The following is a 21,119-nucleotide window of genomic DNA, read 5'->3' as shown; positions in this document are numbered from 1 at the left end:
CACAGCGAAACGCGCACACTAGCCAGCTGGTTGGCAACTCTAGCCAAAAGCGCTTAAATAATTTACAATTGGCAATGCTGTTCATTAATCGTTCAAATTTGTAGCTGTGCACCGGTCGGCCGCAGGACTAAAAGTTGCTATTTTAATTTAAGAAATTGTTGTTTCGGTGAGTAAAATCACAAATACTGTGTTAATTAGGGGTAAACTTTAGCCTAAGGTCTTTCATTTGCAAACATATTTGCTCTGACTTGACATATTTACCATAAAGTCTGTTGCTTCGTTGCTCCACCCTAACAACACCGTTATACGCACGCTCAGGTCCTACTACTCTCGCACACGTGCGCTGGCCATTTGTATTTGCCAAGCTCTCACTCTCGCTCGTTCCCAGTTCAAAAGGGCACCCACTGCGCATGTCCTGCAAAGCGTTATGCGCAGATCTCGTGTCAATGTCCTGTTACACTGACATTTCATCTAATTTGCCCACTCATCCCAGCTACGCTTGGCATGCTCTTTTAACGCCTATGCGACTACGCATACTCGCTTTTTGAATACAAATTACATTACGTATTTATATTGTTAACTAGGTTTTTTTTTTCAAATTATCTTTGGCTACAAATCAATACCCTAAGTCGCTAAAAAAAAAAAATGACCACTGCGCAAGACAAACTTCGTCCTCGTCGTTTCACAATATGTTACTGCATTCGAGTGAAAGAGAAGGCAACAGCAAGAGAGAGTGGGAGAGAGATTGGAAAAGCAAGTGAGCTACCGCGCATGTTCTACGTAGTTGGGCGTTTATGTTGCTGGTGGTGCACTTGGCTTAGCTATGTTCGTTTTGGGGTTGGGTTGGGCTGCCTGGCTGGCTGGCTAGTGGGTAGTTGTTGGGTAGGTGAGCTGCCGCGGCACGCTTACGCTTCGCTTTAGGGGTTGTTGTTGCCGTGGAGTTGCGCGGTAGTCGCTTTCGTTGCGTTCGCTTCACTTGCCGACTGGCAGACCTAGCGCAAAGTTCTCTGTTATTGTTGTTGTTGTTGTTTTTTTTTTTGTCGCAGGATTGATTTGAGGCACCTCAAATGGTTTAATTACAAACGCAACGTGCTCGTTTATTGATTTTTGCCGCGACGCTGCATACAAAAAGTATAGATATATTGAGGTAAGTCCACGTTAAGTTATTGCCATAGCTAAGCAACAGAATTTAACATTTAATTTGCAGGTCCAAACAATGAGCCTCAAGTCCAGTGCACGGATAAAGAAGCGACGCTCGGCAGAGGCTGCAGCGGCGACCACAGCACCATCCTCCGGCTCCTTTGCGGCCATCAGCAGCCCGCGGGTTGCAGTCACAAGCAATAACACTCACAACAGCAACAACAATAGCAATAGCAATAGCAACAGCAACAGCAATGCCGGCGGCAGCAGCAGCATTCCAAATGCGAACCAGACTGCTCTCAGCAAGAAACACAATTTCGTGGGTCGCAATCCCAATTTTGATACGGACGAGACGAAGCTGCTCATTCAGCTGTGGGGCGATCCGAAGCTGCAGCGCACTCTGATAACCACGCACAAGAAGCATGCGGTCATATGCCAACTGGCAGCCAAGATGCAGGAGTATGGCTACCATCGCTCACCGGAGGAGATCACGACGCGCATCAAGAATCTGAAGTGCTTCTATAATCGTCTCAAGAAGGACAAGGAGTGCGGCCTGGCAGGCGAGACGGAACCCAGCTGGAAACATTTTGCCGAAATGGATGCCATTATGACGCGTCCCATATTCAGTGTGCGTCCCAACGAGGTTCCGGCTCCTTCGCTAAAATACCAACTGGAGCAGGCATTGGAGGAGCACGCCGAGCGGCGCAAGCGTCGCCAGGAAAATGGCGAGGAGTTGTCCGACAGCGACAACGAGGAGGATGATATGCTATTGTCGTCCCTAGTGCCCAATGCCGACAACGGAAAGTCCAAGCCGGAAGAGGCTGGCGAAAACGAAGCCGAAGTGCAAATGGAAGTGGACACGAGTGAGGAGACTTTTGTGCCGCTCAAAGGCGATAAAAGCAGCGCAGGCAAGCGGCGTAAGCTGTCTTCCGAGCCAGATCTAAACATTGACGAGGCACCTGCAACAGGGCCACGCATAAAGACTGAGCCAACCAACCAGCCGGAGCCAGTGGCTGAGTCAAGCACAGCAACAGTTCCTGCAGCAGCGGCTGCCGCCGAACCCGAAGAGGACGATGACTGCATGCTGTTGCCGCTGCCGAAAGAGGAGCCCATCGATGTAGATGCCGTTGACGAGGCCGGGGCCGTCTCGCCAAAAAGTGCTAGCACAGGCACCGGAGTCCCCGGAGCCGGAGTCACCGGAGCCCGCTCTGTGATGCCAACATTGACAGATATGTTGCAGCTGCCCAAAGCTGCCAATCTGCTGCCCTATAGCGGCGCCAATGTCATCATACCGGCCAATAGCATCAGCACCAGCACCAGCGTAGCCCAGCTCAGCAGCACAGTGTCCACCAGCAGCAGTACGGCCAGTGGCAAGCTGACACCAGGCAAGATCTCCTTGGTGCCCACGAATTTCCTGATGCAGCCCAAACAGGCGAACAATGCGACAGCCAGTAAAGCGGTCAGCACAGCGGCTGGAGCTCAGCTTCAGCTGCTGCAGAGCGCCATCAATCAGGGCGCACGCTTGATGATTAGCGGCGCTGGCCCGGCACCCGTACAGACAGCAGCCAACACTGGTCTAGTCACGGGGCCGGGCGGCGTCAAGTTTGTGCTGGTTAATGCGGAGCAGGCAGCGGCTGCCAAAGCAGTGGCAGCGGTCGGTAAGGCGAACGCTTCGTCGGTTGCGACTACATCGTTGCCACAGCAGCAACAGCAGAAGCTGCTCCAGCAGCCGGAGTACATTCCACAGCAACAACAACAACAACAGCAGCAGCAACAACAGCAACAACAGCAGCAGCAACAGCAGCAGCAACATTTGCAACAACAACAGCAAACTCAGCAGCTGGAGAAAAAGGAGGAGAAACGCCGCGCACAGGAGAAGGCGCGTGAGGAGCAGCAATCGAAGCGACACATGACAAGTGAGTCAGTTGGTAATCCTTAACGTCAGCAGGTTTTTTTTAAATTTTGATCCATTCCGGCATCTAGCTATGCGTATTATGTTGCGCCAGCTGCTTAACGCCCAAAACGAGGCCAATGAGATCCAACACAATCGCCTATCGCTGGAGCGGGAGCGCCTGGACTGGGAGAAGTCCGTAGGCGAACGTTTGCTAACACTGCTGCCGACATTGCTGCAGCCAGCTATGGCAGCTGCCAGTGCAGTGCAGCCAGGAACGCCGCATCAGTCGCCGCAGTTCATAGTCTCCGGCTCGGCGGCTGGCTCCGCGGGACAGCGCTTGCAACCGCCCAAGCTGCTGTTTACCACAGCTCTACCCATGGCCAATGGCACGGTGTCCATGCCGCATATACTCACGCCCAGCAACGCGTTGGGCACCTCGCTGCCCAAGGTTATTGCGGCACCTGCTTCTTCGTCGTCTACCACTGGGACAGCTGGGACTATCGCGCCGAAGCCGGTGGAAATTTGCACACAAATCAATGATGTTCAGCTTGTCACTCCCAAGCTGGAAAAGGACGGCTAAAGCTGAACGATTGGATATTAATCAAGTACCAAAGATATTATTCGAATAAACTATGCAATTCAAATGTTTATTGCTATTCAAATAATTGCTGCATTGCGCATTTGAAGTATTTAAGATCCTTCAAGCTGAAAAGCACTGAAAAACTCGCGGATATTGTCCAACGTTGCCCTCTGCTTATGCTCACATTGTGATCACGTGGCGTTATGTTCAGGGTAAATGCTTACCATATGTTGGCTTCTATTCCAGTTGTCCTAGTGAATGTTGACGCGTTCCATATCGCGGATTTCCATAATATCCGTTTTTAGCCTTTGCTTCACAATCTCACGCCAAATGGCCTCGCGGTCTCGATTGTCAGTTACGCCCATACGTTGGAGCGAGGAATCTGTGATGCGGAGCAGGGCTCGACCCGTAATGTCGTGCTGAATGACGGAAAGAACAGTTAACAAGTGTTTTTAACAGTAGGCCAAGTGCTTAAATGTTCAAAATTATAAAGAGTTGACGTTGGCTTTGATAAATTGCTAGTTGTTCCTGTTGAACTACAAGCTGAGAACAACAGGCGAATATGGCACAAGTGCTTCGGGAATATAACAAAAAGGACCAGGAACCGCACTGGTGAGTCTCTGTCTGTGTGGTTGGAACTTACAACTCGAAATAGCTCCACATACGATTTGTATTCGCCACAATGCCGAAGGTACCATTTCTGTACGTCATCCACGGTCCACTGGTAAACAGCTTTGGGTCGCGTTGTTTTGGCTCGCGCCTTGTTTTGTGTTGAGTTGGCCATTTCCTCACCCATTGTGTTTGCTTTTAAAATTGGTGGGCAATACCTGTTGACCCAGCGAATCCTTTTGCTTCCTACCCACGACAGGCAGCAAACCAACTTCTACACTTTTCCATTTTCGGTCCATTAACACACATTGTGCCCATATCTATCGATAGTATTTAATCGGAACTGACTACTGACTACTCTAGAGCGTAAAATAATATCAGCAGTTGCAATTGTTTAATCAAGATACTGCATAAAGAGAGTTTAATATTATTGATATTTTAATCAATTATATTTAATACTGGTATTTTGTTTCCTGTAAAATAGTGTGGAGCAGTACCAGTTCATATATCGTTTAACATGTGCAGCGTTGCATCGAGGATCGTTCGATAGGCACCGTCACGTGGCTATCGGCAGCTGCACATCTCGAATCGTGACTAGCGCTTAATAACAACGACAACTGCAATCATCATACTACTAAAGTTGTGAAAAAACATACAAATACGCATTACATACATTTAAGAGCAAGTGTAAACTCACAAAGAAACTTGCATCTGGATAGTGCACTAGATAATACACGGTTTTTTATTCGATTTGCCAACGTTTGCTTTCAAAAAAACTCGTAGCCACTTTCATCTTTCAATTGTCGCCGCAGCAGCAGCAAAATGGCCGGAGCTACACTATTCGAACGTGCCCAGGCGCTGTCCAGTGTGAATCGCGAAGAGGGCATTTCCCTGTTAAATAAAATTGTGCGTGAACAAGAAGTGGCTGAAAACGATGAGGAACTCATACGCATTAAGGAGCAGGGCATTATGCAGCTGGGTGAGCTCTACAAACAAGGGGGCAAGGCCAAAGAACTGGCCGATTTGATCAAGGTGACTCGTCCGTTCTTGAGCTTGATCAGCAAGGCAAAGGCCGCGAAGCTGGTGCGTTCGCTGGTCGACATGTTCCTCGATATGGATGCGGGCACTGGCATTGAGGTACGTAGCCCCATTAGATGCAGCCATATGATGGCTTATATTATATTCTTTGGCAGGTTCAACTTTGCAAAGACTGTATAGAGTGGGCAAAGCAGGAGAAGCGCACCTTCTTGCGTCAATCTCTGGAGGCGCGCCTGATTGCACTCTACTTTGATACGGCTCTATATACAGAGGCGCTTGCCTTGGGCTCGCAGTTGTTGCGCGAGCTCAAAAAACTGGATGACAAAAATCTGCTGGTGGAGGTGCAGCTGTTGGAGAGCAAAACCTATCATGCACTGAGCAACTTACCCAAGGCCCGTGCTGCCCTAACTTCAGCGCGTACCACGGCTAATGCCATCTACTGTCCCCCGAAAGTGCAGGGCGCCCTCGATCTCCAGTCGGGTATTCTGCATGCAGCCGACGAGCGAGATTTTAAAACAGCTTTCTCGTATTTCTATGAAGCATTTGAGGGTTTCGATAGTGTCGACAGTGTCAAGGCCCTCACTTCTCTGAAGTACATGTTGCTGTGTAAGATTATGCTGGGCCAGTCGGACGATGTCAATCAAATAGTTAGCGGCAAGTTGGTAAGCAACGAATAGTATAAATCATCGTAGACTTTGACAAACTTAGCGCTGTTGTTTCTGTCAGGCCATAACCTATTCCGGCCGTGATGTTGACGCCATGAAAGCTGTAGCGGAGGCCTCACATAAACGCTCGCTGGCCGACTTTCAGCAGGCACTAAAGGACTACAAGAAGGAGCTGGCAGAAGATGTCATTGTGCAGGCACATCTTGGTACACTCTACGACACCATGCTGGAGCAGAATCTATGCCGCATTATCGAGCCATATTCGCGTGTGCAGGTTGGCAAATATTCTCAAATTGCTAAAAATCCATTATTTCATATTCACTTTGCAGGTTTCCCATGTGGCGGAGAGCATTCATCTGCCCATGCCACAGGTGGAAAAGAAACTATCACAAATGATATTGGATAAAAAATTTAGCGGCATTTTAGATCAGGGAGAGGGTGTGCTCATTGTGTTCGAGGAGACGCCTGTGGACAAGACGTATGAGCGCGTGCTAGAGACCATCCAGAGCATGGGCAAGGTGGTGGATACATTGTATCAAAAGGCCAAGAAGCTGTCATAAGTACTCACAGTGAACACGCATGTCCCGCACACATCTACGCATCATCTGAACGAATATCTGCGAAATTAGAAGACAATTTTTGGTTTTTTCCTTGTACTCTGATAAATTCCCTCACTGATCCCCAAAAATCATAAACTTTGTTATAACCACATCATTGTATGTTTCGGTACAACTTACAGCTGAAAAATAAACACTTATTGGTGGGAATAGCAGTAATAATAATGTGTAAACCATAATAAAATATTTCTAAGCGTAATTATCCAATAGAAAAAGAGTGCGCAATATGATAAGTAAAATTATTCAATTAACCAATAATAACACGAATTAAAACCTAACCAATCTCAATTATTCTCACCAACAAAGGGGGCACTTTTCAAATTCTAGATTTTTCCAATTCTAGATTTTTCAAATTATTCTTTGTTTTTGATTAACCTTCTGAGAATTTTTATTGGGAACCACTGCTTCTCACTTGCAATCTCTGATTATCAGCCGAATAGAATTCTTAGGTAATAGGCTGATTTTTAAACATAAAATTTATTTTGGTTTTTGGTTTATTTTGTAAAGAAATAAATAATTTAAATATTCGTAAATGGCCAATTTAAATTGACATTTAACCAAAAATATGGGTAAGACCCAGTCCACCTCCAAAGTTGGACTGTCCGCTCAATGGGCCGCTGGTCCACTTGGAGGCAGTACCGGTCAGATCTAGGCGAGTGTTACGATCCTGGGATGACCACAAGTTGGCCCGTCCATCCAGGCCCAATTGCTTGCCAATGCCGGGAATGTTGCTGTGCGTCAAGCTGGCGCCGTGCCCATTGATGTGCGAGTAATCCAGGCCAGCGCCATTCCGCTGGAACTCAAAGCCGTTGGCTAACTTATTCTGAGATGCAAACACCTTGGCGTCCAGGTTGTGCTTGCCATTGTTGAAGAGATTGGCATGTGCCGACTGCTGGAAGCTGTCCTGCACGCCAGGCGTGTGGGTCTTGGTGAGGTCAAATCCATGTCCATGACTGTGGGAAAGCAAGTCCATCAGTTAACACTTCACTCGGAAAGAGGGTTCCATTAACTTACTTGTTGTAGGCAACCGATCCTCCAGTGGTAATTGGTCCTTTTTGTGTATTGCCTGCGGCAAACACTTGTCCAATGACATTGTGATCGGGAGTACCAATGCCTTTGCTGAGCGCCAGGCGAGCATCGGAACCACCTGCCGGATTAGAAGTGAGTGAACCGCCCAGGACCTGGCGGCGCACTCGAATGGGACGTGGTTGCGGTGTTGGTCTTGGATAATAGGGTAGCGTCTGGAAGCGCTGAGGCATGGCCTCGACGCAGGCACCAATGGCAACAACGGCCAGGATGAAAATGCTGCTGCTTTGCATGTTGCTTTGAGGGATTATTCCTGATTACTGATGATGGCTGTGGGCACCGCTGGCGCTTATATACAAATGCCTTTGTTCTCGGGAAACATTATGCGAGGCTAGCTGATTGTGATTCACCCGCGCTGACATCGCTCTCTGTTGTCTTGTCTGTCTTATCAGCAGACTCTCAAGTAAATCCCCGCGCGTGGTTTTAAGCAAGCAATTTGATTACCTGCCTCCACTTGTTGCGCTCACAGTGCGGTGGTTTTTTAAGACGCAGCTGGACGGAAGGAAATTTGACTGGAGTTTTTTACACTTTTCATAACATTCAAGCTGAGTCTTAAGAGAATAAAGGTCGCTTAAGATTAATTGTTAATATTAAGGCAATAAATCACAAAGTGATCTACTCGAAGCGACTAAGCCACTAGATCTGATCCGGGGATGGACTAATATATCTTTACGTACATAAAACATTGTGGACCTTAAGATGGCTGCCTTACTGCTCCTCTCTCAATTGCCTCTCAATTCTATCATCGAAAGAGCAGTCTACAAAAGGAAAGAGAGAGCAAATAAGTTTGAAACAAAACCTGAATTACCGCAAGAGAGCGTTGAGCACAATGCCACTCAATTTGAGTCGACTTTTTTTTTTGGCAAAAAGTAATTGAATTTCATGCGCAGGAGCAGTCAAAGAGAGAAATGACTGAAGGAGCGGAGAGAGAGAATGAGAGAAAGTTAATTTATAGCTTGTGCTTGGCTAATTGTCTACTCCCTAGGGAAATTTGAATCAAACGGTTGTCTTGATATGGGATTTTTAAATTAGTCGAAATTAATGAAATACATGTAAATACTTTTAGATTTGTTTAAGTTACTTAAATCAAGCTGCTCAAGATGTGTCTGCAGCATCAGGATCGAGATCCTGCCGGGGGATACGACAAAATTCTTCACAGTGAAGAAATTAGAAGATAAATTTGGAATTTCCCTTGTGCTCCAAATATGCCCTCACTGATCCCAAAAAGCCATTGACTTTCTTTTTTTTGGTACAGTTTGCAGCTGTAGTAAAAAATTTTCGGTTGTAATAGCATTTTTTCACTTTAACTATATTATGTATACGCGACGTATCAGTTGGGATTTGAATTAACACTTGAAAAGTGATTATCATCTATAAATCATAATAAAATATTTTATAATTAGTCTTCTTACAAGGGGGAAATCTTCGCAATTCCCCAATATTAAATACCCAATAATTTTTTTATCTTTTATTGCCCTGCTGGGAATTTTTTTGGAACCACATTCACTTTCAACCCCTTTTTATAAATCTTAAAAAAAATATAAAGTGACAAATTCAGTTTTTAAATGGTTTTCTCCTTTATTTTGTATTATAAATAAATAATTTAAATATTCGTAAATGGCAAATTGACATAATTAGCCGAAAATATGGGTAAGACCCAGTCCACCTCCAAAGTTGGACTGTCCGCTCAATGGGCCGCTGGTCCACTTGGATGCAGTGCCGGTCAGATCTAGGCGAGTGTTACGATCCTGGGATGACCACAAGTTGGCCCGTCCATCCAGGCCCAATTGCTTGCCAATGCCGGGAATGTTGCTGTGCGTGAAGCTGGCGCCGTGCCCATTGATGTGCGAGTAATCCAGGCCAGCGCCATTCCGCTGGAACTCAAAGCCGTTGGCTAACTTATTCTGAGATGCAAACACCTTGGCGTCCAGGTTGTGCTTGCCATTGTTGAAGAGATTGGCATGTGCCGACTGCTGGAAGCTGTCCTGCACGCCAGGCGTGTGGGTCTTGGTGAGGTCAAATCCATGTCCATGACTGTGGGAAAGCAAGTCCATCAGTTAACACTTCACTCGGAAAGAGGGTTCCATTAACTTACTTGTTGTAGGCAACCGATCCTCCAGTGGTAATTGGTCCTTTTTGTGTATTGCCTGCGGCAAACACTTGTCCAATGACATTGTGATCGGGAGTACCAATGCCTTTGCTGAGCGCCAGGCGAGCATCGGAACCACCTGCCGGATTAGAAGTGAGTGAACCGCCCAGGACCTGGCGGCGCACTCGAATGGGACGTGGTTGCGGTGTTGGTCTTGGATAATAGGGTAGCGTCTGGAAGCGCTGAGGCATGGCCTCGACGCAGGCACCAATGGCAACAACGGCCAGGATGAAAATGCTGCTGCTTTGCATGTTGCTTTGAGGGATTATTCCTGATTACTGATGATGGCTGTGGGCACCGCTGGCGCTTATATACAAATGCCTTTGTTCTGGGGAAACACTATGCGAGGCTAGCTGATTGTGATTCACCCGCGCTGACATCGCTCTCTGTTGTCTTGTCTGTCTTATCAGCAGACTCCCAAGTAAATCCCCGCGCGTGGCTTTGAGCCAAACAAATTGTTTGCCTGCCTTCACTTGTTGCGTTCACTGTGCGGTGGTTTTTAAGCTTTAAGCTGCAGCTGGACGGAAGGAGACTCGATTGGGACATCTGCGCCTCGTTTTAAGGCATTAATCAGAAGTTTCTTTCAATCTGCACACAAAAAAGGCTTTCAGACTTGATTGTGTAAGTGCATAATGTGCGACCGATCAACTTACCACGATATACACAGCTATCCAAGCTTCAATGAACATACATACATACACATTTACATCACGGAGTTTAAGAAGCTCCTTGAACTCCACTCCATAACGGTTTATTAGCAGACAAAAAGGGAGAGCGAAAAAGAGCTGGGCACAAAAACTTGAATGACCACAAGAGAGAGCGTTGAGTAAAATGGCGCTCAATTTGAGTCGAGTTCTTGGCAAAACCTAATTGAATTTTTTGCGCAGGAGCAGACACAGTCGACTGCAAAGAGAAAAGGAGAGCGAAAGCAGCAAGAGAGAGAGAAAGCGAAGTTTTACGCTTGAGCGAAACTCGCAACTTAAAGCTTACACTGAGCCAATTTTATACTTACTTTGTATAATTTGAAGTATTTAATTATGATAATAATATTCTATATACAATCATACAGATTAAACATATAGGGTATGTTCATACGTATAGGGTATACAGCTTTATCAGCAAAAGTCGTTTTGCCATAAAACCAGCTCGTGACGTAGAAGATCACATCAAATAAATCTTAATTTGCGCTGCCATCAAACAAACATTTTTTGTGGGGAATTTCTGGTTTTTCCAGAATTCAAAAAAATGACAAATTGCGTGTTGCTCGAGCAAAAAGTTTTACATGCGGTTGGTGAATAGAGTATATTATATTATGCTAGGCAATGTATATTCTTAAGTGACTCTTATCAATTGTTAGGTTCGGCATCTATTTCCGAATGACAAACGAGATAATTTTGGTGCATTTTTTTGGAATAATAAATAAATAATAATAAATAAAGAAATCATATTGCTCTTGATATTTAATATTTAATATATATTGTATGCATATATTTAAAATTTAATTTTCAATTTATTTCTAACTTGGTGCTGCAGAAATTCAATCAAGTCTTATACTTGACTTGCTTTCCGATTTGATTTGAAAAGTCGTCAAATGTAACTTTAATATGATTTAAGTGCTAGAAATGATTGGCGCCAAGCTGACAGCTTTTGAGTTCTCTTTTGGGCGGCGGGCCCTCTCTTAACCGGCGCTGCTTATGTCGCCAGTTGGCGGTGTCAAATCTCATTAAGTTTAGCATACGAAACGCGCTTGAGCGAGCTTTTCCGTTTTCCGCTTTTCCTCGTTCTTGAGCGTTTTTTTGGCTCTTGAAAAATTCGTGTGCGCTGAATAAATTGTCAAATGCGCGTATAGAGGCAAGACGCGACTTGTCTGTGGAAAAACTTTGCTTATCGATTACGCACGTAACACTTGCCTTCAGCTATTACCGTGAAAATTCCAAATAAATGTGCTAACAATATTGGTGTGTAAACAGTTCTAGAAAGACAACCTCAAGAAATTCATAATGAAAATCTGATACTGTTTTGGGTGACAGTGCTTTGTGCTGTACAATTTTTCGTTGATGTCTTTAAAATGTTGGCCTTCAAAATGCTGCACAAGTTATCCGTGTATATAGACCACATACACATACACATGCACATACACATACACAAATATATGCATGCTTAGAACTATGCAGAGCAGCTCTGCCAAGTGGATTGTCTATTTAAAGTGCTTGTCATTTAAATCGTTGTGTAATTCAAGGACTACTTTTTTTTTGCGTTCTACCAAATATTTTATTATTTCCACTATATATATATATAGTAGTATATACATTCATGTTCCACCATATGTTTAGGCAAAAATAAATCGACTTTACACATCCACCCTTAAAATTTAAGCAGATATTTTATTTGAATGAAGAAAGAAAAAAACCACAACAACAAGTCTGCTCTATATACATACACACACACACACACACACAGACACTAGCACGCATGCATATGTATGTATATGTTAGACAAACCCACTTACCTACATTTAGAACGTGCCAACAGTGCGTATGTGTGATAAAAAAAAAAGCAAAGGAAAGCTGCAAGGCACAAAACTCACCGAAATTCACTCATTCGCTCAGTTGAACTCGTCGCGACGCTCAAAGCTCAAAGCTAATGCAACTAACTCACTCAAGCAATGCTGAGCGCCCTCTGGCGCCCCCTCTCCCTGCAGCATTCAACAGCTCACCCGCTCAATCAGTTTCTTATTGTATCATTCGCTTTTCCATTTATTATGAAATGTGGGTTTTCAATGTTTAGCGGGACATGCGTAGGGAAATCATGACAGTGACTGCTGAAAGTCTTTGGTCAATCCTGGTCTATTCACTGGGTTTGTTTCGTCTCAATAATTTTTGGTTTAATCATGTTCAGTTAAGTCCTATGCTCAACAGGTGAGAATGAGCATGTGATAGGTAAGCGATTAGTTGCTTCCGATTTTACCATAGGTCCCAATGCAAGGCAAGGCAATCTATCTAGTTGTACGTTGGATCTGGTTCGTTTCGGTTTCATGATTCAAATCTATGCCCCGCCTTAAGGTTCAACACAGACTTTACTTTGAGAATTGTTGTTTGATCCTAAATCGAGCATACTTGTTGCCAGCTACGCCCCCCCTTGCAGGCGGCGAGCATTTACAAAGCGTTTGGCACTAATTGGCCCTTTGTCTTCGTAAACAGCTGCTAAAGGAAAATAACAAGGATGATGCTGTAGTCGTGTAGCGCAGCAACGCACAAAAGCACAGTTGAAACAAAAGAGCTGCAGGGCAGGAAGTGTCAGGAAACGGGAAGCGAGCATAATAGCACACAGACACTGTCAGGGTTGAGTGCGCCTACAAATGAATCCCTATAATGCTGCGGTCGGTGGTGGAGGAGTTGGTGGTGCGGCCAATCCGTTTGGCACGCCCGGCTACGTTCAGCCCCAGCAGTCGAGCATGGGCTATGGCTACGAGGAGCAGCCAACGGCTGGCTATGATCAGGGCGGAGGTGCAGGCATGGGCTTTGGACAGCAACAGGCCCCTGGCTATGGACCACCGGGCGCCAGGCCGCGCGTCGACGTCGAGGCCAGCGGCGAAGTGGATCCCAACATGTAAGTAGCTTGGAGTTGTTGCTGTCAATCGGAGATGATGTTTGCTGTGCAGGTATCCGGAAGCAAAGGATTCAACGCACAAAGTGCGCGGCGCTTCGGGAGTCTTGGAAATGTTCTTTGGCGGCACAGAGCAGGAGCTGATACCGGTGAAGAGCTTTTATTTCTTCTTCTATGCAGCGTTCGGTTCGCTGTTCCCGCTGATGGGCGTCTACTTCAAGCAGATGGGCATGAATCCCGGCCAGTGCGGCATACTGGTTGGCATGCGACCCTTTGTCGAGTTCCTCTCGGCACCGTTCTGGGGCTCCTATGCAGATCGCTGCCGGCAGGGCAAAAAGCTGCTGCTCGCCTCGCTCGCCTGCTGGGTGCTCTTCACCATACCGTTGAGCTTCATACGCCCGGAGGCCGTCAACTGCATCGAACGCCGCAATGCCACCGACTTTGTGCTCACCTATACGCGCACCAAGCGCGACACCTCTGCCATGTACGAGCCGACTAGCCAGCTGGAGCACGAGCAGGCCGACTACGATGACGATATGCTGGCTGACGAGGCCATCGAGCAGTCGGATTCGGTGTCGCGGCACAGCAGACACAAGAGATCGCTGCTGTTGCCACGCATCGATGCGGGCATATCGCCGGTGCACATCAACTTCGTGAGCAACTACGATGATAAGCACCATCGGGATTATGTGACGCCCATCTTCAGCTCCATGGTGTACCGCACGCCAGTAAGTAATCGAGTTGAGAGCATCTTAAGAGCCTGCTGAGTGGCACATTTTGTTGTTCGTATTGCAGGACATACAGAAGGCATTCTTTCTGCTGCTGTTGGTCATCCTGATTGGTGAGTTCTTTAGTGCTCCGGCCATAACATTGGCCGACTCGGCGGTCATAACGCTGCTCGGCGAGGATGCGGATAAGTATGGACATCAGCGCATGTTCGGCTCGCTTGGCTGGGGAATTTCAATGTTTTTGGTGGGCATCGCCCTGGATCACTCCACCTCGTTCTCGAATCATCCATGCGGCGCCGGCAACAAGGAGAAAAACTATAATATTTGCTTTTCAATTTTCTCGGTGCTGATGACCTGCGCCATTATCTCGGCCTCAAAGATCACCTTCAAGTACGAGCCCATCGATGAGAGCCAGCAGCAGGCTTCCGCCCAGTTTGTGGATCCCAACAAAAAGGCCGAGGAGGAATCGATGAACCAGCTGGCCGCCCAGCTCAATTTACCATCACTGGCAGTGGGTAGCGGCAGCGCCGCTTCAGGTGCCTGCGCTGGCGGCGTCAGCAGCTTCAGTGCTGCCGGCCATCAGCCGCAGCCGCACATTGGGGCCGAGTCCAAGGTGTTTGCACAGACGGCCAAGGAGTTGCCCGAGTGGGTGACAGTGCTTACACATTTCAAGGATCTTAAGACCGCCTCGTTTCTGTTTGTCGCTTGGTTTATGGGCTTCGGCATTGGCCTGATCTTCACCTTTCTGTTCTGGCATTTGCAAGACTATGGCGGCACGCCCACACTTTTCGGCGTCGCCTCCGTCATCAATCATGTGTCCGAGATCTTTGCCTATTTCTTCAGCTTTCGCCTGATCACCCAGATTGGGCACGTCAAGGTGCTCTGTCTGGGCCTGATCGGCAATGTATTGCGCTTTCTGTACATCTCGTATCTGACCAATCCATGGATGGTGTTGCCCTTCGAACTGATGCAGGGCATCACACACGCCGCCGTTTGGGCCGCCTCGTGCTCCTACATTGCCCACAACACGCCCAAGCATCTGCGCGCCTCGTCGCAGGGCGTGCTCCAGGGCATCCATCATGGCTTAGGTCGCGGCTGCGGTGCCATCATTGGTGGCATGTTTGTCACCTACTACGGTACTACTGCTACCTTCCGTTGGTATGGTATCGCTTGTCTCTTCGTGCTCGGCCTGTTCATCTTCATCAACTTCTACCGCAAGGAGACGGGCTTCATATCGGATATACCCGTCACCGAGGATCCCCATCAGGTAAATTATATCCATCCTAAGTGAATCCGTACGAGTTATAGCCTGCACATTCGAATATGGTATAGATAATTTTTGGGCATATGCTTAAATGTTTCTTCGATTCACAGGTGGCCGAAGAAACTTCCCATTTGGCTCCACATGGCGTGCCCAGCAATCCCATACCACGGGCTCTGTCCAACACGCGATTGAACGAAATGAATCCCAATGGAGGACCCTATGGCACCTATCAGACCACAGGCGGCAACCTGGACATACCCGGCGCCAGTCCACACAATCCCTTCGCACAGTAAACCCATGTGACTTCCCCCAGTTAACGAACAGTTCTCGCATACAGCACACAACATCATAGAACAAGTAAGAGTGCTCTAGTCGGTAGTGACTGACTAGAAGATGCCCTGTACCCAGCATCGCGATGCCGTAGCAAATATACGAGCTTCCTTTTAAATTATTAAATTTAAATTCTACTTTTAGCCCCGCACCATGATATATTCATGCTCCAATAACTTCTCTACTAACAGTCCGATCGTTATAATATTTTTATATACCTCCAAAAATCGTCTATTTTATACATTTTGGTAAAGCGGGAGCAGGTATGAAACTAGTGTCCCTAGCTCTTAAAAGCCCCGTCTATACATGTAGATGCGAATTTCTATAATAGTAGATATCGTGTAAAACAGTGTCAGCTAATAATGATCTCAAAAAAAAAAATGGATCAAAGTTCGTCTCCAGTTTTTGAGATCGACGCGTTCATATATATGTATATATATATATATAATTCGAAAATATATATAGAATTTATGGGGTCTGCCTGTTTACATACGCCTGCACAAAATCATACGACCCTTTACTTTCGATGGGTATAGGGTATAAATGGATATACACACATGCAACCCATTGTCATAGAATGAACAATATATAACCGAAAACATATCTTGGACATTGGCCTGCAATATTAATTGCCAAATACATTGCTTTATTATGGGTTTTGGTGCTTTTACATAACAAATATGCCATATAAACGAATAACACAAAACCAAAAGATGTATAAAAATATATTTTATATTGGAGGTTCATATACATAAAGCAATACATTTGCTTTCATAGCGCTAATTAAACTAATCACAAGCGAATACTATTTATTTATTAACTGTTTACCGTTGCCATTAGTTACAGCTATTTGCATAAGTGTTTATATAGCTTATTTAGATCAAAGTTAGATAAATAACAATATTTTGTTCATTTTATTGAAAGCAATTCAAACATAAATTGTTGGCCTCATCTAAAATATACATAAGCATTTCATATATAATTTGCATCGCAATCATATCACATGAAAGCGGAGTTATTTAAAGGATCACAGCACATAGTCCTAGGGGAACCAATGGAAATGAATGGCACACATTCCATGAAAAACACAGGAAAAACATAACTAAATGGAAATTACACATAAAGTACCTATAATAGAAAAGAAAAGAGTAGAACGCAAGTGTAGACAAAAAGATTTACCAAATCAATGAAATGTCAATCTAAAAATATTATGGAAGATGATTCAAATTAATGTTAATTTAATTTGATAATAGATTTGGTTTAATAGCTTTAATATAATTTATATTATTATTTTTTAATATTTATTGAGATTTTATTAAAATACTTCGAAATCCTGTAAGTTAAGTTTCTCGTTAACATTGAATTAATTTCTCAGATTAACATAAAAGGTTAACATAACAATATAAATACGTATGTAGTTGGATTGAATAATATATTTGAGCTAAACAAAAAATAGCTAAAAAAAAACACTAAAGAAAACTGAGAAAAGCACTTAAATAAGGATAGAAAATCTGGAGAGGAAACAAATGCTGTAACGAATGATATTATAAAAATCCGCCTCATTACAATCAACTGTTGAATATGTTAATTTAACAGATGCTCTTTAGTACTTATGTAAAAGTACATAGCGTATGTGTATACCATACATATTTGTATGTATACGATTATAAATGGCTATTTTGAAATACATGTCTAATGGAAAATAAATTGAAGAAAAAACAAGACAGAGAGAAACAAATGCGAAAATGGTGTCTAGTTAAATATGCAGCAATGTACCTAAGATATAAATTTTGATTTAACCGGGCTGGTTCTATTTACTTGATATTAATATGTAAACAATTACTCTATATACATATATACACATACCTATAAAAAACTAAGCAAAAATCTATATTAATTACTTATCGTTAATGGATTCAACTTGTATTAGATATTGTTAATAATATTCAATGGATATGTTTCTTTTTCTTTTTCAAATTATTATTATGCCTAGCTCTCATGTACAGCACATTTATGAATCTTTGGGCTATTTATAAACAAATTATTGCATAATTTCAAATAATTATGCACACGTGCACTTAAATTATGTTGATGATGAGCCACAATTTAACCAAACGGCTCTATATACCTATAAATATACACATACATGCATAAATGTACAAGTATTATACACGAAGCGCATTCCATTAAATGAAATACATACAACACATTCGAATGTACTACATACTACATAAATGAAACAAAAATGGTATCGCATAAATAAACAAAATTAAAATCAACCAATAAATTCAAGAACTCATGTAATATGTATGTTTAATAAAAGTTTAAACTGAGTGAATAGAACAAAAAAAAAAATAGTTTTCATTTTTACGACGATTTCTTATTAAATGTCTTTGATATTTATTAATAATGTTGGCTGATTACAAATTTGGATTTTCAATTTAATTTTTCCAAAACTTTATTTACTTCATAACATTTTTTGAATTTAATATCTGTTTCACATCTGTTTTGTAACGTTTTTTTTCGACTGATTTAGGTAAATAATACGAACCGGGCTTTAGTCAAAAGCTGCAACTAATAATATATATTTATCTGTTTTTATTGTAGATTTACCTTAGAGAAGCAGCAGAAGCCAATTGAGCTAAAAAATACATTGACTTCTTTAAGCCTAACAATTAAGTTGAACTTTTATTAATTTTTGTATAGAGTAATGTTTTAAGTTTTAATTTTTTATATTAACCATTTCTGCTTCATAACTGATCACATAAGCAATAAGGGATCTCGAAATAGATGCAAGTTAAATGTTTGTCATAAAATGTTGCATAGTTTTGAGCGCAATATTGCATGAAAGCAAAGTAGAAATGGTGAAAATAGTCGTGTCACGCGGAAAAGCACGTTCCATGGCCATTCATAAAAAGAAAATTTTGATCTAAGGTAAGCTTCAAGTATTTTTAAAGCTGACTTCATATTCATCAAGTAAGGTTGCAACCGGAGAGCACAAGTATGATATGTGACAGAGAGAGTTAAGAATAGTAGCTACATTCTTGATTTATTTAAGTTTGTACTTAAAAAATATTAATTAAACTATGTACCATCTGTGTCCGTTTTGGGCTTCTTGGCCGCCGGTGCTGTATCGGCGGCGGGCAGCTTCTCGGAGAATATGGCCTTCGGCTGAGTTTGCTTGTAGGCGGGCGCAATCCAATATGGATTCTCAGCCGCATCTTTGGCATACTTAAGTATGGCCTCTCGTGGATCCTGATCGTCGTCGACGCGTTTGCTCAGGCCAAGATTGCGTATGACATAGGAGGAGAGAGTGCCGCCAGAGCTGGCAACGCGTCCGCCCTGGCCGCTGGTAATTGGCAAATCCGGCCGCTTGGACTTGACCGGATCCAGGCGTGCTTTTTCCATCCTTTTGCGCGAGGAACGCGTCTTCTCCTGCCGGAAGAGTGGCAGCGCATGTGGTGTTATAATTTGAGAGACGCCCACCATTTCCATCTGTTGCCTCTTGCGATGGATCTTAACCACGCACAGCTTGGCGCCGCGTATGCTGCGCTGTTCATCGTAGAAGCATTTGATGATCCCATTGCCGCAGCTGACAAAAAGTTGATTCAGCTTCGGATGCCACAGCGTCTTGATGACGTGCGACTCAGCTACGGGTATGCGCTGCACCTGCTCAAAGCTTTGCGTGCTGTAAAAATAAAGATGGGCCTCTTTTTGGCCCTTGGGCAGCGACTCGCCGGTGACCAGCATGCGATCATCCGGGCTAAAGCAGCAGTCGGTTGTGTCATAACGTGAATAAAGATTCGACCATGTGTGCAGCGGGTCCTTGAAATTCCTTAGATCCCAGAGCTTCATGGTCTCATCATTAGAACGCGTGGCCAGCTGCTGGCCCATGTATGAGAACACAATGGATGTAATCTCCGAACCCTTTTGGTGCGCCGTCCGCACGCAGTGTGTGGTATTTACAAACATCTTTCGCGTATCCCAGGTCTGTATGGAGCCATCCACGCAGCCGGCGGCTATTAGTGTCGCATCTCGATTGTAGTTACAGGCGGAGGCATTTGTTCTCAGGCCGCCCTGAGCTCGTGTCTTGATCACCTGCAGCTGCTCCTTGGCTCGTAGTCCCTGCCAGATGCGCAGTGTGCCGTCTAGTGCTGCGGTCAGGAATTGTTCCCTGTTAAAAGGATGCCAGCAGCCAGATGTGAGTTGCGCAACGTGGCCCTTGGTGCGCGTCATGTCGCTTATGTATTGATCCCCCTTGCAGCATTCCAGTTTCTCGAATCCGTCTCGATCTAGCACCTTGGCCTGGGCGTTGCCCGAGATAACCAGGATCATGTCGCCTGTAACGGAGTACTGAAGGCCACGTATGGGATGATTTTCACACGGCTGCAGCTGGCGAAAGCTGCGCATAGCTGAATCCATGCCGGCGAAGTCCCAAAAGCACATATCGTAATCAATGGAGCCCGACACAATACGTGCGCCGGATGGATCCCCAGCAAGGGCCAATACTGCCCGTGATCCGTGCTGCATTTGCACTTCGTGCGTGTAAGGTATACGCCGCGATAACGTTTCCTCATCCTCATCGGAATCATCCTCATTTTCATCTTCATCATCTTCCTGATCCTCCTTCTCGTTGGTTTCCTTTTTGGTGTTTGTATCAGGCTGCTGCTGGGCTCCCGCGTCCGCAGCTGGCGGCAAAGGGCCTATAACATCCTCGTCTTCCTCATTCGCCTCTTGTTCTTGGACAGGTGGAGCAAACGTGCGCGCCTTAGCGATCTGCTCACTGATGTCAAACACCTTGGCGGCCTTGCGGCCAAAGCCGCTTATGCCCATCACATCTTTAAGGTGTTGACTTTCCAGATCCTCGGCTACATCCTCAATTTGTCGTATCATCTGTTGCTTGTCCATTTTCTTGAAGCCACCGGCATCTTGGGCGGGTTCATTGGACTCAGCAGGCGTCTTGCTAACGTTCAGCTGTATTTTGCCAAACGAAATCTTTCCGCGCTGCATTCTACGGATTGGTTTTCTCTGTATACGGCTTAAAAAATTTAATTCGTGTTTATTGTTTTTACTCGCGCTAAGGTTGGGATTTCGTTTAGCTATTCTCAGCTATCGATATATCGATATTTGAATACATATCGATATTTATAATACTGCGACTGGTTTTACAGTTGAGACTAATAATGACTGCTGCGGTAGTATTTAAAAATGAAATGAAAATGCACTATTTATATGTAGCTATTCGGTCAGTTCGAATTGTAAATGGTACTATTATAAGGTCTATAGAGGATGTTAATGAACGATGAGAAGGGGAGTTAAATATTTATATGTGTTCTGCTTGATGTTAAAAGTATGTTAAAATTAGGAATGATATCGAAAAGAAATTTGTTTGAGTGCATTGAACATAATGGAT

At 44.5% G+C, this 21,119-nt stretch overlaps 7 protein-coding genes across 8 annotated transcripts; 3 read left to right on the top strand and 4 right to left on the bottom strand.

Moving 5' to 3' along the window:
- Window positions 1-6: 6 nt before the first annotated feature.
- LOC6625011 (scaffold attachment factor B2) lies at window positions 7-3,684 on the top strand. The gene is made up of 4 exons (XM_002049725.4): window positions 7-166; window positions 1,047-1,147; window positions 1,208-3,056; window positions 3,124-3,684. Exons 3-4 carry the CDS (start codon window positions 1,217-1,219, stop codon window positions 3,612-3,614), a joined length of 2,331 nt encoding a protein of 776 aa, XP_002049761.1. The 5' UTR covers window positions 7-166; window positions 1,047-1,147; window positions 1,208-1,216; the 3' UTR covers window positions 3,615-3,684.
- On the bottom strand, window positions 3,661-4,518 carry ave (Protein aveugle). Its single transcript, XM_002049726.4, has 2 exons — window positions 4,258-4,518; window positions 3,661-4,033 (listed from the first exon to the last, which is right to left on the bottom strand). The coding sequence occupies exons 1-2, from the start codon at window positions 4,408-4,410 to the stop codon at window positions 3,866-3,868; spliced, it is 321 nt and encodes a 106-aa protein (XP_002049762.1). The 5' UTR covers window positions 4,411-4,518; the 3' UTR covers window positions 3,661-3,865.
- Window positions 4,092-6,821, top strand: Rpn6 (regulatory particle non-ATPase 6). 2 transcript variants are annotated; one of them, XM_002049727.4, is made up of 5 exons: window positions 4,092-4,226; window positions 5,036-5,360; window positions 5,417-5,923; window positions 5,988-6,200; window positions 6,256-6,821. In XM_002049727.4, the coding sequence occupies exons 1-5, from the start codon at window positions 4,177-4,179 to the stop codon at window positions 6,484-6,486; spliced, it is 1,326 nt and encodes a 441-aa protein (XP_002049763.2). In that variant the 5' UTR covers window positions 4,092-4,176; the 3' UTR covers window positions 6,487-6,821. The 2 variants fall into 2 exon arrangements, with proteins under 2 accessions (XP_002049763.2, XP_032292718.1); XM_032436827.2 differs by having other exon boundaries at window positions 4,122-4,226; window positions 5,039-5,360.
- A 180-nt stretch (window positions 6,822-7,001) lies between these two features.
- Window positions 7,002-7,903, bottom strand: LOC6626585 (attacin-B). The gene is made up of 2 exons (XM_002049728.4): window positions 7,558-7,903; window positions 7,002-7,496 (listed from the first exon to the last, which is right to left on the bottom strand). Exons 1-2 carry the CDS (start codon window positions 7,860-7,862, stop codon window positions 7,097-7,099), a joined length of 705 nt encoding a protein of 234 aa, XP_002049764.1. The 5' UTR covers window positions 7,863-7,903; the 3' UTR covers window positions 7,002-7,096.
- A 1,279-nt stretch (window positions 7,904-9,182) lies between these two features.
- Window positions 9,183-10,070, bottom strand: LOC6626586 (attacin-B). The gene is made up of 2 exons (XM_002049729.4): window positions 9,725-10,070; window positions 9,183-9,663 (listed from the first exon to the last, which is right to left on the bottom strand). The coding sequence occupies exons 1-2, from the start codon at window positions 10,027-10,029 to the stop codon at window positions 9,264-9,266; spliced, it is 705 nt and encodes a 234-aa protein (XP_002049765.1). The 5' UTR covers window positions 10,030-10,070; the 3' UTR covers window positions 9,183-9,263.
- Window positions 10,071-11,599: 1,529 nt separating this feature from the next.
- jef (major facilitator superfamily domain-containing protein 6 jef) lies at window positions 11,600-17,233 on the top strand. Its single transcript, XM_002049730.4, has 5 exons — window positions 11,600-11,736; window positions 12,979-13,387; window positions 13,440-14,112; window positions 14,180-15,379; window positions 15,487-17,233. Exons 2-5 carry the CDS (start codon window positions 13,137-13,139, stop codon window positions 15,667-15,669), a joined length of 2,307 nt encoding a protein of 768 aa, XP_002049766.1. The 5' UTR covers window positions 11,600-11,736; window positions 12,979-13,136; the 3' UTR covers window positions 15,670-17,233.
- A 1,503-nt stretch (window positions 17,234-18,736) lies between these two features.
- LOC6626588 (gastrulation defective protein 1 homolog) lies at window positions 18,737-20,824 on the bottom strand. Its single transcript, XM_002049731.4, has one exon. The coding sequence runs from the start codon at window positions 20,714-20,716 to the stop codon at window positions 18,791-18,793; it is 1,926 nt and encodes a 641-aa protein (XP_002049767.1). The 5' UTR covers window positions 20,717-20,824; the 3' UTR covers window positions 18,737-18,790.
- Window positions 20,825-21,119: the final 295 nt, after the last annotated feature.

The sequence above is a fragment of the Drosophila virilis genome, chromosome 5, assembly GCF_030788295.1.
Source record: "Drosophila virilis strain 15010-1051.87 chromosome 5, Dvir_AGI_RSII-ME, whole genome shotgun sequence".
Taxonomy (NCBI): Eukaryota; Metazoa; Arthropoda; class Insecta; order Diptera; family Drosophilidae; genus Drosophila; species Drosophila virilis.
Note: the sequence above shows the minus strand (reverse complement) of the source record. Positions and strands in the feature narration are given on the sequence as shown.

Bases quoted from the DNA above. Each gene is read 5' to 3' on its own strand.
- jef (XM_002049730.4), top strand. From the start codon at position 13,137: ATGAATCCCTATAATGCTGCGGTCGGTGGTGGAGGAGTTGGTGGTGCG. The intron at 14,113-14,179 runs GTAAGTAATCGA...TTCGTATTGCAG, and splicing joins CCATGGTGTACCGCACGCCA to GACATACAGAAGGCATTCTT. The intron at 15,380-15,486 runs GTAAATTATATC...TTCGATTCACAG, and splicing joins TCACCGAGGATCCCCATCAG to GTGGCCGAAGAAACTTCCCA.
- Rpn6 (XM_002049727.4), top strand. From the start codon at position 4,177: ATGGCACAAGTGCTTCGGGAATATAACAAAAAGGACCAGGAACCGCAC. The intron at 4,227-5,035 runs GTGAGTCTCTGT...TTGTCGCCGCAG, and splicing joins AAGGACCAGGAACCGCACTG to CAGCAGCAAAATGGCCGGAG. The intron at 5,924-5,987 runs GTAAGCAACGAA...TGTTTCTGTCAG, and splicing joins AAATAGTTAGCGGCAAGTTG to GCCATAACCTATTCCGGCCG.
- LOC6626588 (XM_002049731.4), bottom strand. From the start codon at position 20,716: ATGCAGCGCGGAAAGATTTCGTTTGGCAAAATACAGCTGAACGTTAGC.
- ave (XM_002049726.4), bottom strand. From the start codon at position 4,410: ATGGGTGAGGAAATGGCCAACTCAACACAAAACAAGGCGCGAGCCAAA. The intron at 4,034-4,257 runs GTAAGTTCCAAC...TCCGTCATTCAG, and splicing joins ATGTGGAGCTATTTCGAGTT to CACGACATTACGGGTCGAGC.
- LOC6626585 (XM_002049728.4), bottom strand. From the start codon at position 7,862: ATGCAAAGCAGCAGCATTTTCATCCTGGCCGTTGTTGCCATTGGTGCC. The intron at 7,497-7,557 runs GTAAGTTAATGG...GCTTTCCCACAG, and splicing joins GGATCGGTTGCCTACAACAA to TCATGGACATGGATTTGACC.
- LOC6625011 (XM_002049725.4), top strand. From the start codon at position 1,217: ATGAGCCTCAAGTCCAGTGCACGGATAAAGAAGCGACGCTCGGCAGAG. The intron at 3,057-3,123 runs GTGAGTCAGTTG...TCCGGCATCTAG, and splicing joins ATCGAAGCGACACATGACAA to CTATGCGTATTATGTTGCGC.
- LOC6626586 (XM_002049729.4), bottom strand. From the start codon at position 10,029: ATGCAAAGCAGCAGCATTTTCATCCTGGCCGTTGTTGCCATTGGTGCC. The intron at 9,664-9,724 runs GTAAGTTAATGG...GCTTTCCCACAG, and splicing joins GGATCGGTTGCCTACAACAA to TCATGGACATGGATTTGACC.